A 21,409-nucleotide genomic window follows, 5' to 3' on the forward strand; every position below is an offset into this window, starting at 1 on the left:
TGCTAGCATAGCATATTAGCTTGCCAAAACAAAGTAATTCTGTTTTTAAACAATAGCCAGAATACGGTTACTGCTGATTCTGTGTGATAGCTCTTTTTCCCTTTTCCTTTTCTCTTCTTTTTTGTTTTAAATGATGTTTGCATAACCTAAATAGGGGGGAATCAGGGAAATGCAGTTTCTCATAATTGGCCAAAACATTTCAGACCAAGCCCAATGGCAGAATTACCCCCACAGTGAGGCTCTAGGCCAGTTGGATAGGGTTACAGTAGGGAGGGGCTGGTGTCTGCTTAACTGGCCTGATCAACACCATGCCCACATTGTCACCACTGCAAGGACTTTATGTATAGGAGACATTAGAAAACTGAGACAGTAGAAGGAAATAACTTGATGACGAGAAGCCTATCATCACAAGGAATGAAGGACATCTAGCTCAGGTCCATGGCTTTTTCCTCATTGTTCATACCTCTTTGCTACTCGGTCCATCCAGATTATTTCAAAATGCTGATTTGGATCCATCCATTCCAGCTTTATTTCCTGTTCTTACTTTTTAAATAGTCTAGCTTTCAACCCAACTGAGTTTCTCATCCAAATCATGAGGACTAGAGCTGTCTTTACTCATGTAAATTCCTTCTCCTTAGATTCTTTCCTTGGGTCTCCACACTTCAGCCCATCCTGTAGCTCCCAAATGTCCTCACAAAGGAACTGCTTCCTTCCTCAAATTCTGTGATACTTTTACTTGTATCTCTTTATGATCCATCACTTTATATGTTGTACTAACATCACTTAAAATAGTTGGGGCACCTGGGTAACTCAGTCAATTAAGCGTCCAACTCTTGATTTCAGCTCAGGTCATGATCTCATGGTTTGTGAGATGGAACCCCGCATCGGGCTCTGCGCTGACAGCACAGAGCCTGCTTGGGATTCTCTCCCTCCCTCTCTCTCTGCCTCTCTCCTACTCAGCTCTCTTTCTCTCAAAATAAATAAATAAACATTTTAAAAAAATAGTTAATGGCACCATTATCCACTGAACACTTAGTAGCCAAGCACTTTACAAACAAATACTTAATCCTTACAACAACCTGGTAAGGTATTTTACTAGTCAGGATCTAGGTTTTGCTGCTGCAGCAACAACAGCAACAACAACAATCCTGCCAACTCTCCGTGGCTTAACACAACAAAGATTTCTCATGTTTTGTGTTTATCTGTGCATCAACAAGGAATGTCTGCTCATGGCTGTCAGGTAACAAAGCAGTCACACCTCAAACACTGTTAACTTTGACAAGTCAGTAATTAAATCGCATGGCCTGAAGTGAAATCTTCTATTTCTTTTTTTACCTTATTGGCCAGAATTAGTCACATAGCCACAGCTACCAACAGGAGAGCCTATAATCATCCCATGTGCTTGAAAGATGCAAAGGTAGCCTAATGGATGAATAGTATTAAAGAGTGCCTCAGATGGGTACTATTATTATCCTCATTTTACAGACAAAGAAACTAAGGCTCAGAGAGGTTCATGGTTATCCCAGGACTGTTGGCGAAGATTAAAAATGAAACGTGCTTTACGCCCCAGCCTATGCTGTTAACCTCTACACAGTATGGACTGTGCATCTTCCAATCAGCCTGTCAATTCTTTGTTTACAACACCTCACAGGGCGCCTGGGTGGCTCAGTCAGTTAAGCGTCCGACTTCGGCTCAGATCATGATCTTGTGGTTTGTGAGTTCGAGCCCCACATCGGGCTCTGTGCTGACAGCTCAGAGCCTAGAGCCTGCTTCGGATTCTGCGTCTCCCTCTCTCTCTGCCTCTCCCCCACTTGCGTGCTCTCTCTCTCTCTCTCTCTCTCTCTCTCCTCTCTCTCTCTCAAAAATAAGTAAAATGTAAAAAAAAAAAAAAGAAAAATACCTCACCAGTAGGATGCATGTCTGGCCCATATGATTTTCCTACTTTTTCCTCAGAACTCAGCATTCCAGTGAGTTCTGGTATCATTTTTGGAATCTCTTTAACAACATACAGAAATACTCTTCAGATTTTCTCATGTATAACTAAGAAATACACCTTCCACACGACACTAAAGTGCCACTGTGTCAACAATTTTTTCACTAACAGGGATAGAAGTTACACCTACTACTTTGCGTAATATACAGTACAGTAGAAAGTGTAGAGAAATCTCATGATACATTGAATGCCTGGGTTGCTAGTTATTGGACCAAAGGCATGGCATTTGGGCAAAAGATAATGCACAAAAGAAGTCAATGATTTCCGTGTGTTTTGCAAAGACATGACAGTCAAGATTCTGGCAAAGTTCTGGTTGAATTCACCTGATTTTAGGAGCAGTTAGACAAACGGAATCCTATAAGAAATCAGCAAGAGCAATTTAGATTTCTTTTGTCCTCCGGGTAGGAGTGGAATACATTTCTCCTATGCAACATCCATGACACTGTCTGGGCTCAGTCAACGTTCTGTAAAGTGCCATCACCACTGCCATTATGGCCATTCTAACCGAGTAATGCTTGTGCTCAGTTCCATGAACTGATGTTCCCAAAATGAGATTTGCGTAGAAGGAATGGCCCTATGCAATGTCTACCAGGCAGTCTAGGCAGGTCATGGACTCATCAATGCCCCTAATGTTCTTGTCAGGACCCACGACCCCCAGAAGAAGACAGAATTCTTTTACGTTTTAGAACCCATAAGAATTAAGGCAAGTGCTTCCTGAGTAAGCTCTACCACAGAAAGCTCACTTGCAAGAAATCATGACGGGGAAAACGGACTTTCAGAATTCATTTTTTCAACAAACAATACTGAAAGTATATCCTATTCCAGGTACTCTACTAGGTTTTGGAGACAGAAGAAATACTTTAACTCTGCCCTCCAGTGTGTCTCAAATTCACTTGGGACATAGAACAGTAAAACAGGGTGAATACTGAGCCTATAAGGTTGCACTCATTGTTTAGAGCTGGCCTCCATTCTTATCCGACAGTGCCCACACTGTGCCAGGTGTTAAAATGCTTTTAACTTCACCCATATGTAAACAAGTAATTTAAAAAAAACCAACCCTATGACACTCTAGCTGTTAATGTGCCAGGTAGTATTCTGAATATTTTATGTTTTGTGTCCCATTTTCTTTTAATATTTTCTTATAACATATTTAATATTTATTTTAATATTTCTTTTAATAGCTTAATGTTTCTTTTAATATTCTCACTTGAAAGACCTAAGTATAAACCGGATTCTTTTTTACAGGCTAAAAGGGATTATTCATTCAATATTGATTCACTCTGCCATATTGCTCTCACAAAAGGTTAGACTGACCAATTTATCTTCCCACCAAACGTATGTAAGTGTTTATGCCATAGCCAGCACGACCTATTATCAAATTTAAAAATGAATGCAAATTTGGGGAGCCTGGGTGGCTCAATCAGTTAAGCATCTGACTTCAGCTCAGGTCATGATCTGACGAGAACCACGAGATCATGACATGAGCCAAAGTCAGACGCTTAACCAACTGAGCCACCCAGGCACCTCTGAGGAACTTTTACTTAAATGCTTGCTTCCCTTTGATGAAGAAAGAGGAAGAAGAGTTTTGGTCAATCCTCTGTTGCATTTCCAGCTTGCTAGGATTGTTAAGATAGACAAGATAGAATATCTTGTCCCATTGTTCCTCAGTGTGTACTTTCTCACGCAGCCTTTGTTAAAACATGGGAAGAGACAGTGCCATACTGTGAATCGTACAAACAGGATGAGCTGAGGTTGACTTTGCCGTAGAGATGTTTACTCGACTGTTGGTACATCTCACTGAACGCTGGATTCTTTCCCTAACTCTTTATTTATTTAGTCTGGTAACTTTTATTTTTCTTTCCATTGGGGAGGGAAGAATTGTTTTTGCAATCCTAATTACAAGGATACAGTCTTCATGTTTGATAGTTAACACAAGAAATATGGTGTTAGAAAATGAATGTTCATTAATAATCAGTATGATCACCATCTATATGTCACTTTAGCACTTTCATTTTTTGCCTTAGTTCTCCCTTTGAATTTTTAAAATTTGCCTTTACTTGTTAAAATGTTAAAAGTATATTCTAAAGAGTAAGAATTGGAGTAATAACATAATATCTAAAAATAAGATGCAGTACATTTATATCAATAGGATTAATGGTTGTGGGGCGCCTGGGTGGCTCAGTTGGTTAAGCGTCCGACTTCAGCTCAGGTCATGGTCTCACAGTTCATGGGTTTGAGCCCCGCATTGGTCTCTATGCTGACAGCTCAGAGCCTGGAGCCTGCTTCAGATTCTGTCTCCCTCTCTCTCTACCCTTTGCCTGCTAACGCTCTGTCTCTGTCTATCTCTCTCTCTCAAAAATAAACATTGAAAAACAACAACAACAAAATTTAATAAGATTAATGGTAGCTTAAAATTAAGGAGGGTCAGGAGTTATGTTTTAAGCTTTTGGTCATTACTTATCCCCCCACCCCAACGCCACCCCCCACACACATACAGAGTCATTCACTTGCAAACCCCATACTTATAAGAAAATTTCACAGATGAGCAACAGAGTCTTGGAGAACTAAGGCTTGCCTAAGATCAAACAGCCAGAAAATGATGGATCCAGGAGTATGGCTTTCCAGTGGCCTTTACGTTGTGGTTCACAGGGAACCATTCAAGGACTATGCTGCTGCATTGATGGAGGGACCTTGTCTTATTCATCTTTGTACCCAGCTCCTAGCACAGAACAGAATGGAACAAGGAGGTGACGTAACCAGAGCTATATTTTAGGAAGATAAATCTGGCAAGGATGAGTGGGATGAAAAGAACAGGAAAAGCTGGTGGTGTGGAGAGCAGTTTAGATGTTATTGCAGTAATAAAGAACATTAACAAGATTAGGAGTGAGGAAGCAGTGTTGAGAATAGAAGCCAAGCAAAGCAGTGGAAGAGATTTAGCAAGACTGAGTCCATGGGCTTATGACCATGTGTAGGCAGTGAGGAGTACCAGGTCTTTTGATAAGTATTCATTTATATAGCAGATATTTCTGAGCATCACCTGTGTGCCAGGAACTATTCTAGATGCTGAGGATACAACAGAGAATTAGGCAAACAAGGATTTTGCTCTCATGGACCTTACATTCTCATTGGAAGTTATATTGGTCAATGTTCTCCAGAGAATCCCACTATACTCCACTACATTATATATCATATGTATATGTATATATATGAGACAATTTTCAAGGCATTGATTTTTTCAAGAAATTGGCTTATGTGGGGTTGGCAAGTCAGGAATCTGTAGGGCAGACCTACAGACTGGGAACTTGAGCAGAATCTGGTGCTGTCATCTGGAGGTAGAATTTCTGGTTCCTTGGGAAACTTCAGTTATGTTCTTAAGGCCTTTAACTGATTGGATAAGGCCCACCTAGATTATTTAGGATAATCTCCTTTATTCCAAGTCAACTGATTGTAGATGTTAACCAGATCTGTGATATGCTCCTCGATTAGTGTTTCATTGAATGACTGGGCACTAGCCAAGTTTACCTGCAAAACTAACCATCACCGATGCACAAAGGGGAATGACTCAGGGCGTTCAAAAATAGCTATCAGCTTCTAGGGTTTGGAGATTCTGCATAAGTAGGTATATCTCCATCTTACAGATGGGGCATCCGAGACTTGGGGATATTAAGTGACTTATTGAGGTTAAAACAGCTAATGACTGGCCCTCCTTTCTGACTCTAACATGTATGCCAGAAACACGACAGAGGCTGCCTCCCAAGAACAGTCAGAAGGATCAGAATGTTTGACCTTTTTTCCCCAGAGGAACACAGTTGGTGAGCAAGTTCAGATTCAGAACTTGTTTCCTGAGTGCAGAGCCTGAACTTAGGGAGGTCCATACTGCTTTTGGGGGGCAGGGTGATTTCCTCCTGCTTTCGTCCCTCCCTCACTTCTGCCAGTGTCCAGCTCAGGGTTCTCGTGCCAGTCAGTCATTGTGCCTAGAATACCCTTCTCCCCTCCCATTTCATGCGGGTAATGTCTGTGTAGCCCTCAAGTATTCACTTTGGCACTTCATCGGGAAAATCTTCCCTGAGTACCCAAACAAAATAAATCTCCAGTCATAAGCCTTCCCAAACTCCATGTTCTTCTAAGGTGATACTTAGCACTATTGTCATTAAGTAGTTTATTTATGTTATTTTATTAACCTCTCCTCCCATTACATTCCCTAAAGGAAGGAGCCAAATCACTACCATGCTGATTCCCAGTGTTGAGCACAGTTCTCAGCATTTATTACTTGTTGGATGAATGTATGGGTAAAGGACCGAATGAATGTGATATGTGTCTTCTAAGGAATAAATCTGCAGGCATTCTAAACAGCAATCTGGAAACATGATGACACATCCAGGTTGCTACTCTCCTGTTCTAATCCCCAATCTAATCATATCCAGAGTACAGCTAACCCCATCCTTGGCATGTGGATTCTTCTCAATTTCCATTTAAAAAATTGGCCCCTCCTGCACTCTTCCCTAATTTATGGGTCCCCTTTAAGCATTTGAGCCTAAAGCCCTCTAACACAAAGAAAAGGGTTAGACTGATAGAAGGAAAGAAAACAAAGGTGAGAGAAGAGAGTAAACAGTGCACAGCCGAGGACAAAGTCAGGCATGAATGGAATGTCCTGCGAAGCCCTCATACTTAAAACAGATGGTTCCCTGTCTTCTTGCCCCAGGCAGGAAGTTCTGACTGCTTCTGCCTGGGTCTGGAGTCTTGTGAGAAGAGAAGCTTCTGACTGGAGCAGTCCCTGATAATCTCTTGGGCTCTTGAGAGCCAAGTTGAATGAAAGGTCAGTTAGGAGGCCCCCCTGTGCCTACTGAATGCCCCCCTCCTGCTGGCATGCAGTGAAGGCTCACGGGAGTGCCACATGAGAACAGCAGTGGAGTTGATTGAGCACATCAGCTGTACAAACAGGAAAGGGTACGGTACCCTTCACTCTGGCTTCTGATTTGACAGCCAGCAGCCATAACAACATAAAATGTCATCTGTATTGTTAAATGCTTCCAGGAGCTCTTTTGCCCTTTTGTGTGAGAGCCCAAATATTAATGGAAACAAGCCTTTATTTTGCAGTTGTCTTCTGACTGTGGAAAAAGAAAGTTTGGATTTATTTACAAGTCGCAAGTTATCCTGAAAGGCCTGTGCAGGCCTCCCCACCTGCATTCTTTCCATTAAGCATTCTTCCTATTGAAAAAGAGAAAAATCTCTCTGTGTCTGCATCCTCTACGTTTTCTGAAACTTGGAAGACTGTTGTGAATCGTAGAGGACAGTCCTGGGATCCAGACAGATTTTGACTAAATCAGCACAGGGTATACCAGGAAGCTCACTGGCCCAGGAGCTAAGAGATGGAGGTTCAAGTCTCGGCTGTGCCTCTGAGCAGTCGAGTGACCTTGGACAAGTCTCTGGGCTGTGGTGGACTAGGTAGTCTGTGCGGTTACCGCCACTCTAAGATGTATGGTTCTCATTGCAGGCATCTTTTCCACAAGTCCTGTGTTGACCCCTGGCTTCTAGACCATCGCACCTGCCCCATGTGCAAGATGAACATTCTTAAAGCCCTAGGGATCCCGGTAAGCACAGCACAGCCTACAGCATCGTAATATGTGTCTTTCTGCATCACCCCCCAAGCAGGGAGAAAACATCACACCTGGATTTTCTATGACCCTCTCATCGTCCTGGCAGAGCCGTCATCTGCTGAGGCCCCAAGAGAACACCCATGTCTGAAACATTTCTCTTCTCACTTTTTCTCACTCTGAGAACATCGCGGCCCTCTCACCACGTCCGTGTCAGCTCCTAAGCTTCTCATCTAGGCTGCAGGGTGCGAGTACAGGCAGGACACAGCAGAGGCTGGACGGCCCGGTTGCACACTGACTGCCTCCTGTGTGTCATCACTCACGTACTGTCAGCAAGGAGGTCTGCGTGCCTCACTTTCCGATGTTGCCCTACAACCACTGGGTTGCACCATGGCTAGCTTTCACTGCAAAGGAGCTCTTCCGGACAATGGGAGGAAAGGATAGCCACTGGGAACCCGGCCCAGAGCCTCTGCTCAACTCAGATCTCTGCAGAGAACAGGAAACCAGAGCCAGAGCTGCTTCATTCTGACACTACCATCCAGCTGGTGCCCTCTGTCGTATGTTCATAAAATTGAGCCTATCCCCCAGTGCAAAGAGAATCCCACCAGCTGGCCGGTTTGATGCTCCAGGGAAGGACTTTCCCAGGATTATATTAAAGTGAGCCCCACGAGCTGGTGGTTGGTGAGGCACCAGCTGCTGTGGTGAGGGCAGGAAGCAAGCCAGGCCACCAAATCCAAGGGCTGCACAGAGATGTGAGAAAAACATAGGCGCTGTCTAAAAGAAGCTAGACAAACAGGGTACAGAGATCAACCTCCCCCCCCCCCACCCCCGCCCGCCGGCCCCTCCACTCGGCTGCAGCCTCTCTGTTGTCACTTCTCACTACTGATGGCAGAGAGTAAAGAGAATGTTAATGGTCCCAAGATGTCACTGAAGAAGAAAGGATCAGATCAAATATCAAAGGCTTCCTTTAATGCCAAAATGCTAATTATGCCAGGACTACCAGAGGGGCTCTGTTGGAGAGGGCACACCTGAAGCATTATGAGGTCATGCATTGGCTGGAGAATTTTCTACCCTGTACCAGCTGCCTCAACGCAAGCTGTATGCTGTGTATCATGGTTGACACACCAAACGCAAATCGGCTTGTGTGACTATAGCTGCGAGCTAGATTCTGAAAGGCAATGCATTACATTTTCAGGCCAGAGTTGTAAATGCACAATGCATTCAAGGTAAAAATCAATTACAGTGAGCATGAAATATGAGTAAGAGCCCATCATCTCTACCAGATACTAGGAGCCTAGAAAATCGAACGCAGGGTTTGCACTCATGCAAGGGAGATGGGAAATGTATGTATGTGTGTGCTTGCATATGTGTATGTTATCTTTAGTCTCCAGAACCTTTAGAATACTCACAATTCAAGGTAGACAGTCACATTATTTGACCCAGTTTCTAATGCTCAGGATATTTTCAAAGCTCCTAAATGTTGATCCCAGTGCTTCTTGGTCAGGACAGTGAAACCAAACCACCCCTGGTGGTTACGTTTCGAACTAAATAGCATTTGACTTCAGACTTCTCCAGAGGAGGTACGACTTCTTCAGAAGCTACTTGAGAATGAGTTGACGATACAAATACTGTTTTCAAAATAGAACTGTTGGGTGGCCTTTGGGCTTATTTCCAAAATTAAAAACATTTTAACTTTTAGCAGTTGGGCATTTTGTACATGGTTTCATGCTCACCAAGTACGGGTAGGATTTTACTCACCACACTTGACTTCCAGAAAAATAAACATTGGTAGCATCTTTTGGATTTTGCCAAGGATTCATAAAGGCTAGCTGCACAGGAACATGACACGCATCTGTGCTTGCCCCAGAGAACAGAACGTCCTCCAGAAAGAAGAAGGCATGTGGGCCACTTCTCAGGAACCACCAAGGCATATGGCTACCCTCATGCCTCCCCAAGGTTTCTCTGGTCGTGTCCTAGAGGATGATACTGAAGTCTGGATCTGGGAGGAATTGGGGATGTTGTTTCACTCCATGCTTCACCACTGGGTAGCACCATGCCTAAACCATACCAAAAAGATGATGTTTTATTGCATTCATACAACTTTCCATGTCACTGGGCAAGTTCACAGCCTTCTCACTTAGTAAACACTTCAGCTAACTGAAGCCCTCTTTATGCAGCTTAAAGATATTGTTGTATAATTTTTTTTTCTAAATTCCTTATACTCTATTCTTAATCAAGGAAAATTGAAAAGAGGTTGTCAGTCTCTAACAATTAGTCCCTAGTGGTTCTTATCTCTGTATCCCTTTCGTATAATGGGTGTTCAGTAAACGTCTGTGGCATTGTTGCCCCTCAGAGCCAGAAGGCTGTCAGTTACAGAATCATATTTATGAAATTCAGTCTGGTCTCCTTTGGACTGTGTCCACTCACCACTCATTACTTGGTTGTAATCTTGGTCAACTAAATGGTCCAGATACAGGCAGTAAGGGTTTTTTTTTTTTTTGGCTTGTTTCTGGTTTTTGTTTTTAATTGAGTATCCTTGTGGCTGCCTCTGCTATAAGGCACACCACACATAAGCCGAAAGCTGAGAGCTGGGGACATTTTCACTTTGTAAAGTGGATTTCCCTAAAATGAGCTAAAGAATGAAAGCACAGCTTGTGGATCATGAAATTCCCATTATAGTGGGTATCTTTTTTTTTTTTTTTTACAATATTTTGCCAAGAGAAATAAGATACAGAACTGAAAAGGAGGGAGGCCTTCATTGTCAGAAGTGTTTTCATCCCTTTATCTACACAACAGATCTGCACCCTCGTTTCTCTCCAGTCAGTTCTAGGCGAGTCTTTGTAGAACGACAGAATGCAGATCTCAGTGAGTACTCCTCTGAGGTACCATATCACCCAGGCCATTCATATCCCAGCAGTGAACACCTTCTATCGCTATTGTCCTGTTATAAATAGCATGATAGTTACCGAAGAGAAAATTCCATGTAGCTGGGGTATTCCCATGTTCCTGACTTCTAGAGGTTGGTTTATTTGAGTGGTTTCTCCCATGCTAAACTGAATTTGAATACCTATGCAGTGTTCACTTGCAGATGGTATTTGAGATCTTCTGCTAAACATTATGACTGTAATTTCTCTTCGAGGTATATAAATTGGGTCCCTTTACAAAAACATTCTTCTCTTGGATGAACCACTTAGAGTAGATATAAACTGTGAGTTTCTGTAATGTTTGGTCTATGAAATATTATACCTAAGCCAAATTATTCATGCCCGCCACCATTAACAGCCCCACTGAGCTAATTAGCTCTTTCTCTTTCCTGCTTCTGTTAAAAATATAATACCGTTCCTCCTAGTGTACAAAATAAAAGGGAACACTCTGCTTCAAAATTAATAACTTTTTTAAAAAAAGAAAAGACAAAAATGAAGAAACAAAATCAACAAGCGAAGTCAACATTTTGAAAACTATGTCAGTGGTTACCGCATATGTGATTGCATTCAGATGCCCATGGAGGAAAGACCAACCAGCACAGTATGCTCATTGTGAAATCCTTTCGTCCCTGACACCGCCCCCCCCCCCATACAATTGGTTTTGCTTATAAGCGTTTTTATATAGTGTAGGGGAGAGAAAAAAGATACTTTCCCTTCTACCCGTCTAGGTTCTCTAGCAGGGGCCCTATAAATGAGACCGGTAAAAGATAGACAAGAGAAAAACAACCAGACATTTATTAACATGTGCACTGCACAAGCACATGGGAGCACTTAGGGATGAGTAACTCAAAGGGGTGGGCAGAACTTGGACATACAGAGCATCTTCACAAAAGAACAAATTTTAACAGAAGTGACCAAAGGACCTTGAGTTTCTCGGGCAGCAAATTCTGGGAAAGTACATATATGAGGGAAACTAATGGCAGAGAAGGGCATATTAGTAAGGTGTATTATTACAGATCCATTTTGGTGTCAACTCCCAGTCTCTGGTGATCAGAATGTTCTTCTCTTCCTGGTACAGGGAGGGGGGCCACCTTTACAAAATGTCCTACTTTTGGGCAGATGGGAGGAGGGCAGAGAACATTTCTTTACCTGCTTCTTCTCAACTGTCTTCAGTGCAAAATAATCCTTATGCCAACAGCACATTTTGGGGTGGCATATTCTGGTATTCTTGAATAATATACCGTACCTTCACACGGAACTTGACAGTTTTAAAGCATTTTCTCAAATCCTCCCTTAACTGATCTAGGACAGATAGTAACATTCCCAGCTTTTCATGGTAGTAAACTGAGACACTTAAAATGTTCAAATCGACATTTACTGAGCACCTTGTAATTGTTAGACACTATATGAGAGCTTGGAAATTAAGATCAACGTAATGTAGTTGTTTCACTTTAAAAAGTTCGTGTCTCACTTTTATGTGGAATCTAAAAAACTAAACTAGAAACAAAGAACAGACTGGTAGTTGCCAGAGGTTGGGGGTTAGGGGGTGGGGGTTATATGGGTAAAGGTGGTAAAATTATAAAGCAATCCTGGGGATGTAACATACAGCATGGTGACTGTAGTTAACAATCCTGTTTTGTCTATTTGAAAGTTACCAAGAGAGTAGATCTTAAAAGTTCTCATCACACACGAAAAAAACCTTGCAACTCTGTGAGGTAATGGATGTTGGCTAAACTTAGGTGTTAATAATTTTGCAGTCTATATGTATATCAAATAATTCTGTCATACACCTAAACTGATGGAATGTTACATATCAGTTATATTTGAATGAAGCTGGAGGGAGAAAGCTTGTGAACTAGTAGAGTAAGACAGAGACAAGCACAGTTACAAATAAACCACAACACAGGGAGAAATACCTACAAAGTATTACAGTATCCAACATGCTACCTGGGAGGCAACAGTACTTAGAAAAGGTGATGGTTGGCCTGGGAATTGAAGGATGCTTACGAGTTCACCACAGTCAGGTTGAGACCTTGGGATGGGGAAGGCAATGCGGGTGATTGGGACTGATCAGAGGAACAGCATAAGCTATAGCACTGAGATAGGGAATATATGGTATTCTGTGTTTCCAAAGGCTAAGGTGAGGCCAGAAGAGCTGGCTGCCATGAGGCTGTAGAGAGCCTGTTTTGCCCTATTCAGGAGCTTATAATTTATTCTCTAAGAGAAAAGAGGGATCAGGGCACCCCTGAGGTGGCTCAGTTGGTTATGCGTTTGAATCTTGACCTCAGCTCAGGTCTATACCTCAGAGTTCAAGCCCCGTGTCGGGCTCAGTGCTGGTTATGAAGCCTACTTAAAAAAAGAAGAAGAAGAATCAGACCTGTGTTTTGTTTTGTTTTAAAGACTGCTGTGTTGAGAAAGTAGAGAATGGAATATACCAGGGAAGAAACTGTAATGGAAGAAAAGGTAATGGGGAGAGAAAATTCCTAATATAGCTTATGTCGCTGTCTCTAAATTTCAAAAATATGGTGGGTTGGTCATTCAGTGCACTGACTTTTATACCTTGAGTTCCAGTTCTAACAGACGGAGAGGTGAAATAAAGAGAGAATACAGAGAAAGAGGGAATGAGCTGAATTTGAGATTTTTGTGAGATTGGAAATTTCCAACTGGCTATTGGAAACACAGGTGTGGAGCTTGAGAGACTGGCTTAAGAGGAGGAAATCAGGACAAGAGTCCCCTGCTTTGGATTGCTTGCTTTGTGCTCCCAGTGAGTCCAGGAATTATGGATTTTCCCTTTGATCTTTGAACACAGTGTAGTCATTATGATGTTAATTCAGTCAATGCCAATCCAGAATTTTCCTCACCTAATCCCTCCCATCCTGATCTGTATCCATTGAGATATGTAAGCAAAAATTCTTAGTATTTCTTAAGACCAGATCTCTGCAACACCATCTTTTTAAAATAATTTTTATGGGGCGCCTGGGTGGCACAGTCGGTTAAGCGTCCGACTTCAGCCAGGTCGCGATCTCGCGGTCTGTGAGTTCGAGCCCCGCGTCAGGCTCTGGGCTGATGGCTCAGAGCCTGGAGCCTGTTTCCGATTCTGTGTCTCCCTCTCTCTCTGCCCCTCCCCCGTTCATGCTCTGTCTCTCTCTGTCCCAAAAATAAATAAACGTTGAAAAAAAAAATTTTTTTTTTAAATAAAATAATTTTTGTGAGTTTGGGTAGAGGCATAACAACTGAAAATCATTTTAAAAGCTGTTTTTGAAGGAGATATAAATATATTCAATATCATTTCAAACAGCAGAACTAAGACCAAAGAGAAAAACCTACAAAGAGAAAGATTTTGCCCAAAGATAGCATAGGCTAACAAAGGCTGGCCAACACAGGTTGTCTTGCAAAGTAGAGAGCTCCCCATTTCTGTGTTGTTCAAGTGGGGGCTGTCAGACATCTGGGGATGAGGGGCCTGGAGGGACAGAAGTCTTGCAATGATTGGATAATCAAATTAAATGATTTCACCCTAGTTTTATGATTCTAAAATTTTAATTAAGATTTGACCAACGTATGATCGATTTGCACATTAAGTAAATAGGGCATTTTTTACAGCTGGTTTTGGCTTATGTTTAACCACCATCATAACAAAAGTACCCTGTGCTTTTGTGTGTATCTCTAATAAACAATTCACCATGAGTCAGATTCTGTGCCCCCTCCCTACTCTCCTGTCATCAGTGCATTTATGAAAATGTGTGGGTCTTTGGGGGTAATTATCAGCAGTCAGCTACTTTCTATATGAGGAGTAAACAGTATATACAAGGAAAGGTAATCATCATAAATAAATATTATGGCCCCCCCAAGTATTATATTAATATATGAATATTGTTTCTCCTGGAATTGAAACGCTATATCTAGATCTAAACAGAAACTTTGGAAAGGAAATTTTGGAAGATGTTTTCATGTTAATTGCAGAAACTATAGTAGAATATACTTTTTTTAAGTGATTCAGGAGGAAAACAGTAAAGAACTCGGTTTTCCACTGAAACAAAATATTTAGGCTGTAAACATTTCATCTCTAACTGGATGACAAACACTAAGGAGAGATCCTTTTCTCCTCATTATCAGCCCAATGCTGACTGCATGGATGACTTGCCCACTGACTTCGAGGGATCTCTGGGAGGCCCACCCACCAACCAGATCACGGGCGCAAGCGACACGACTGTAAATGAAAGTTCAGTCACTTTGGACCCTGCTGTCCGGACGGTGGGAGCCTTGCAGGTGGTCCCGGATACCGATCCTACCCCGCAGGAAGGAGAAGTCATCTTCACTACTAACAGTAAGTCCTGTTCCGTTCCAAAGTGCTGTAGTCCACAGAGCTGTTGCCACGTGGGAATTACAAAAAGACACTTTTCCTCAAGAAGGAAAAAAAAAAAAAATGAGTATAATATTGCCAGGCTGAACAGTCATACCTGATAGGCCTTTAGAAGCCCAGTGCTTTCCAAAGCCAACATGGCTGACAGCAGACCTGGCTGGGCCTCTGGCCTTGCCCGAACACGGACACCTCTGCACACGTGAAAGCATTGCCTGTCCTAGCCCCGTGGTACCTGAAGTGGGCAGGGAGGTGGCTCTGGTCTCTGAGAGTGATGAAAAAAGCAGCTACAGGAGATGCTTAGCAAGACAGCATAGGGCACAACCCTGCTCACTCTGCGCGCGTGTGTGTGTGTGTGTGTGTGTGTGTGTGTGTGTGTGTGTGTGTGAGTGAGAGAGAGAGAGAGAGAGAGAGAGAGAGCGCCCTCCTGAGTGGCCATATGAGTTGCATGCAGGAGACTGCCCTCTCCTGTTTTGCAGGTGTCAGATGTAAATGCCATTTCTTTTAGATGGCTGCTTTTAAAGTACAACCTAATCCCCCAAACACAGTGGCATATTAAACTATCTTTGGGATTCCTTCCCTGTCTTCTGCATATACTCTAACTACTGTTCTATTTGATGGTAGTCATAAAATTATTAAAAAGCTGTGTTAGCATCAAGATCTAAGCTAAAACCTAAAGCATCTGCTCTTCAGTCTTACACAGCAGAGATAAAAGCTTCAGGAGTTCTAAGAAAATCAGCATGCTACAAATTAATGTCGGTTCACGGTTTAAAGGGTGGGTGGATATTGAGATTTTAAAATAAGGTGTATTATCTCTCTTGGTAGAAGTAACCTATTTGCTGTAGGAAAATTGGAAATGGAGAAAAGTAGATTAAAGCCTTTTGGGATATTTCCTTTTAAGTTGGTCTCTTTTTTTTTTTTACATATTTGTGATATTTGTAGAATTTATAAAATCATTCATGCTGAAATGTAAAGAGATGCATTTTCTGATGAAGAAATTAATTTAGACCTTGTTGAAAGATTGAAACATGAAAATAATAAAAAAGAATGAAAAAATCGCTCAGTACCCCACCTAGAAATAATCACTCTTAACATTTTGGTGTATTTCCTGATAGCCTTTTATGATACAGTTGAGACAGTACCATAAGGGTTGAATGTTGAGCATTGTAACTGTGGAACTCCCAGAGGACCTCAGCAGGAAGTAATTTCAAGAGGAACTTGGTGGCAAATATCTGTCCATGCACAGTGTATTACTTTGGTGTGGATAAGAATTTTAAGTTTGAAAACCTGACCTTAGAGGCATAATGACCTTAATATTGAAACAATGATCATTAAACACTACAAGTCCTTCAAGACAAATTTCCAATCCCTTTGTTTTGAAGGTCTAGGGAAGTGCTGTCCCATATTAATACAATGTAAGTCACATGTAATTTCAAGCGTTCTATAGTCACGGTAGAAAAATAGGTTAAGTTCATTTAGTCATGTATTTTATTGAACCCAATGTACTCAATATTTTGCAGTCTTTCTTTTGTATTAACTCCTCAAAGTCCGGTGTGTGTTTTACATTTACGGTGCATCTCGGTTTGAACCAGCCACATTTCAAGTGCTTAGGAGCCACATGTGGCTAATGGTTACTAGACTGAAGAGCACAGATCTAGAATACTAGTCATTTAGGGATAGAAGAACCTTAAAAATAATTTAAGCTTTACCGTGATAAACGTCTCATTTTTAATTGTGGCCCAGAAGAGTAAGTGACTGATGTGGGTCAAACAGTAAGTTCCCTTTTCAGAGTACAAGATTGGCCCATTATTTTTCCATTTACATCTTGGATTACCATCGGACATTTCACTGTTCATTGTCTAGGTGAACTATATTGGAAGGCCAGATAAAATTTTGCTAGCAGTCAAAAACATTGAAGACTTGAGCTTTTCTCGAGCCCATAAGAAGAACCAAATCAAGGGGTGCCTGGGTGGCTCAGTTGGCTAAGCATCTGACTCTTGATTTCGGCTCAGGTCATGATCTCATGGTCATGTGATTGAACCCTGCATCGGGCTCCACATTGAGGGTGGAGCTTGCTTGGGATTCTCTCCTTCCCTCTCTCTCTGCTCCCTCCCTGCTCTCGCTCTCTCTCTCTCTAAACAAACAAACAAACAAACATTTTTTAAAAAAGAACCACCAAATCAAAAATGGATCATTTTCCTTTCCATAAAATATTATTTCATTTTCAAGAAAAAAAGTGTCATCTGTGAGATTCCTTGTTTTTAAAAGTGGATACATACTTCATACATCTCCATAAAGCCCAGATGACAAATGAGAAGGCATGGTTTGTGGGCTAAAATACATCCAAAAATGAAATACAGAATCATGGTCTGTACCCACATAATTAATAATCCCTAAACTGTTTTTGCCTAAAATAGGCTCAGAGTGTTTAGGTCATACCAGGCATTTAGTAGAAGTGTAGAAGCAGGGAGCGCCTCCTGTTCCCAACAGAAGGAAAAATGCCAGGTCATTTCAAAGCAAGACACTGGTAAATATGAGGGGAAACGAGGCCTGAGGCCACATTTGTGGTCGGAAGACTTAATGGTATAGGTGAATACGGCTAGAGATCTCAGTCTCACAGTACAAACACTGAGTTTATTCTCAAAATAGTTTTGCTGGGCCATTTATTTCTGACTAGTTTTCTTTATTGGGATTTAACAGCATATTCCAGAGTCATTCTGATTAAGTATTAATTGTTTTATATCATTAACCAGCTGTAGATTCCTTAAGGAGCAAACCCTGTGCTGTATACAAGTCTGGAAATTTCCTAGTGCCCTAACTCAAATAAATAATCCATAGATGAACAAACACAAATGTCTGAATAAATGGGTGAAAAGATTCAAGTTCTCATGAACCCTGTTATAACCAACCCTAATGCTGCCTAAAAATAACATGGATGGAGAATTAAGTGTAGTTGCAAATCACAAATAAATAATCCAGTGGAGGTTGGACCTAACTTTTCTTCACATCATCCTTTCCCACCTCAGATCTCTACAGACCCAGAAAATTACTAGAAGATGAGGAAATAACAGTAGGTAACAAATACGTCACACCACCTGTGCACCAGGCGCCCTTTTTAGCCCTTTATATATACAACAACCCTACGAGGTAAATATTATTTTTATTGTCATTTTACTGATGCAGAAGTGGAGGCACAGAGAGATAAAAGTAACCGACCCAGGGTCCTAACTAGTGGAAGGTGGAGGTGGAATTCAAAGGAGTCTCTAGTCCCAGACCCCCATGCTTAGCTATGCTATGGTCAGAGTGTGAACAAAGGGAGAAAATAAACACAGTCACTCGCACCCTTCTCATTTATTTATTCCTTTTCTCCATCTTGCTGAATCTCTGAAAGGCCAAAAATGTGTGTGTTCTTACGTGATCTTCATCCCTACCTCTTTTCTTCCTTTCTGGCAAATGGTGTGTGGTTCATCAAAGGCACGTCAAAGTCATGTCAGCACTCAAGGCGGGGAAAGCATAGAACAGATTGCCTTTAGAGTGAAGAGGGAAAAATCTGGCATTAAAGGATCATCTCCAGTTCTCAGGAAAGGCAAAAAAGAGAAGCATTTACACAGCAAAGGAAACCCAGACTCTCTGCAAGTCTGGCATTTGGGAGGAAGATGTTCCCATGTGCATTATCTTGAATGTTTCTGACATTCTGCCTTTTAGAACCTCAAATGGCAGTCCCAAATCACAGCGTTTCTCCTGCACCTTAGTGCAAGGGGTCACTTTCTGAATGCTCTGATGTCACTCACCAGTCTTTGTCTGCACCCAAAACAGACATTGCCTTCTGACTCCCCAGGCTGCAAGTTTGGGGATTTGCTTCAGCAAGGAAAAAAAGTTCCTCAGGATCAAAGGAAAACAAAGCTAAACAAACACCAACGTGTGTTTGCAGACCCCAGAGAGGAGCGAGAGAAAGACACAAAAGGAGAAGATTCTGTTACTCCTCTGCAGAAACATTCAGGACCACTTGACATCTTCTTAGGAGGGTCTGAAACCTTCCCTTAATTTTTAGAGAAGCTGTCCATTTCCCTTCCCAAATCACAACACGACGCAAGCCCTCTAGGACTCTAGGTCATTACCCACTTTGCCACTCCTCTTACCTCCAACTAGAAAAAGTCAGCATTCAGCCCCTGGGGTGAAGAGTGGAGGGTGGGAGGGGTGAGGGAGCTGGGGCCTAGAAAGAGACATGAAAATGGACAAAATCAAGACATCCCAAAGCTGCTCCTGTACCTTGTGAGCACATGCCAGAATATGTTTGGCCAGGAGACCTGGTCTTCCGACTTTACAGAAGGAAGCATGAGTTATTATGTACCCAGCTAGTTGAAATGAACTGCGGTACGGGATTCCTCTGGGAAACTTCCTTTGCTAACTTTCTATCAACTCAGATCCTTGGGGTAAACAGAGTGTATCTAATGTATTCAGCAAACATGATTTGTGATGTGTTAAAAATGCATCTTTATTTTTGCTTCACTGCCATTTCATATAATATTCTCCTACCTTGGATGAAAACCCCAGCAGGCCTAGGAATTTTCTGCTCACTTTTAGGTCACTGACACTTCTAAAAGTCCCTTCAGGTCCCAGATACAGACAAATTTTTGTGCAGGGCCCTTTTCCTGGTAATTGCCATGACTCAGGGCAGGAGGACCTCTTGCTTACTCTCAAGGCTTCCCGCAGCCCCTATGCGTCCAGCAGTCTGTTTGCAGCCTCAGTCTGTGGAAGTGCCCTTACCCCCCAGGCCTTTTTGGTTAGGTCCCCAGTCCTGCTCTTTCTCCCACGGGGTCATCTCTAGGACACTCACACATCACCTGCCCTGGCAGTCCTCTCCAGACCAGCAGCTGTGTCTGACCTCTGACCTCATGCAAGCCATCCGCCTCCTCTATCTACACTCCAAGCAGGAAAGAGACCCGAGTCCATAGTCTTCTTTAGGTTTTCATAGGCTTAAGCCAGTTCTCTTTGAGTCCCACCTACAAGAACATATTTCAGAATCCCCTGCGTGGTTCCCTTACAGTAACCCCTCACTGGGCTTGGTTGTGGTAGGTAGCCCTTCCCCAGCCCTTTTGCAAGAGGAGTGGCATTAAACATGACAATACTCTCTCCTCAGACAGTCTCTTTACAGGTTCTCTACCTTCCTCTCCTTCTCTCTCCTCTTTATTATCTCAAAGTGGGTGATGGGGTCAAGAATCATAGAACAGGTTCAGCAATCCCTATCAAAATAACACCAGCATTCTTCACAGAGCTAGAACAAACAATCCTGAAATTTGTATGGAACCAGAAAAGACCCCTAATAACCAAAGCAATCTTGAAAAAGAAAACCAAAGCTGGAGGCATCACAATCCCAGACTTCAAGCTGTATTACAAAGCTGTCATCATCAAGACAGTATGGTACCGGCACAAAAACAGACATAGAGAACCCAGATCGATGGAACAGAATAGAGAACCCAGAAGTGGACCCACAAACGTATGGCCAACTAATCTTTGACAAAGCAGGAAAGAATATCCAATGGAATAAAGGCAGTCTCTTCAGCAAATGGTGCTGGAAAAACTGGACAGCGACATGCAGAAAAATGAACCTGGACCACTTTCTTACACCATACACAAAAATAAACTCAAAATGGATGAAAGACCTAAATGTAAGACAGGAAGCCATCAAAATCCTAGAGGAGAAAGCAGGCAAAACCCTCTTTGATTTTGGCCTCAACAACTTCTTACTCAACACGTCTCCAGAGGCAAGGGAAACAAAAGCAAAAATGAACTATTGGGACCTCATCAAGCTTCTGCACAGAGGAGACAATCAGCAAAACTAAAAGGCAACCAACGGAATGGGAGAAGATATTTGCAAATGACATATCAGATAAAGGGTTAGTATCCAAAATCTATAAAGAACTTACCAAACTCAACACCCAAAAAATAAATAATCCAGTGAAGAAATGTGCAAAAGACACGAATAGATACTTCTCCAAAGAAGACATCCAGATGGCCAACTGACACATTAAAAAACACTCAACATCACTCATCATCAGGGAAATACAAATCAAAACCACAATGAGATACCACCTTACACCTGTCACAATGGCTAACATTAGCAACTCAGACAACAACAGATGTTGGCGAGGATGAAGAGAAAGAGGATCTCTTTTGCACTGCTGGTGGGAATGCAAATGATGCAACCACTCCGGAAAACAGTATGGAGGTTCCTCAAAAAATTAAAAATAGAACTACCCTATGATCCAGCAATTGCGCTACTAGGTATTTATCCAAGGGATACAGGTGTGCTCTTTCAAAGGGGCACATGCACCCCAATGTTTATAGCAATGCTATCGACAATAGCCAAAGTATGGAAAGAGCCCAAATGTCCATCAACGGATGAATGGATAAAGAAGACGTGGTGTATATATACAATGGAGTATTACTCGGCAATCAAAAAGAATGAAATCTTGCCATTTGCAACTACATGGATGGAATTGGAAGGTATTATACTAAGCAAAATTAGAGAAAGACAAAT

General features: G+C 42.1%; 1 protein-coding gene across 3 annotated transcripts in view; it reads left to right on the top strand.

Moving 5' to 3' along the window:
- RNF150 (ring finger protein 150) overlaps window positions 1-21,409 on the top strand; it is a 285,841-nt gene that overhangs the window by 192,082 nt on the left and 72,350 nt on the right. For all 3 annotated transcript variants that reach the window (XM_027066582.2, XM_053216930.1, XM_027066562.2), the window contains exons 5-6: window positions 7,488-7,584; window positions 14,625-14,835. In XM_027066582.2, coding sequence (XP_026922383.1) covers window positions 7,488-7,584; window positions 14,625-14,835 — 308 coding nt within the window. The remainder of the gene's footprint in view (window positions 1-7,487; window positions 7,585-14,624; window positions 14,836-21,409) is intronic.

The sequence above is a fragment of the Acinonyx jubatus genome, chromosome B1 (genome assembly GCF_027475565.1).
Source record: "Acinonyx jubatus isolate Ajub_Pintada_27869175 chromosome B1, VMU_Ajub_asm_v1.0, whole genome shotgun sequence".
NCBI lineage: Eukaryota > Metazoa > Chordata > Mammalia > Carnivora > Felidae > Acinonyx > Acinonyx jubatus.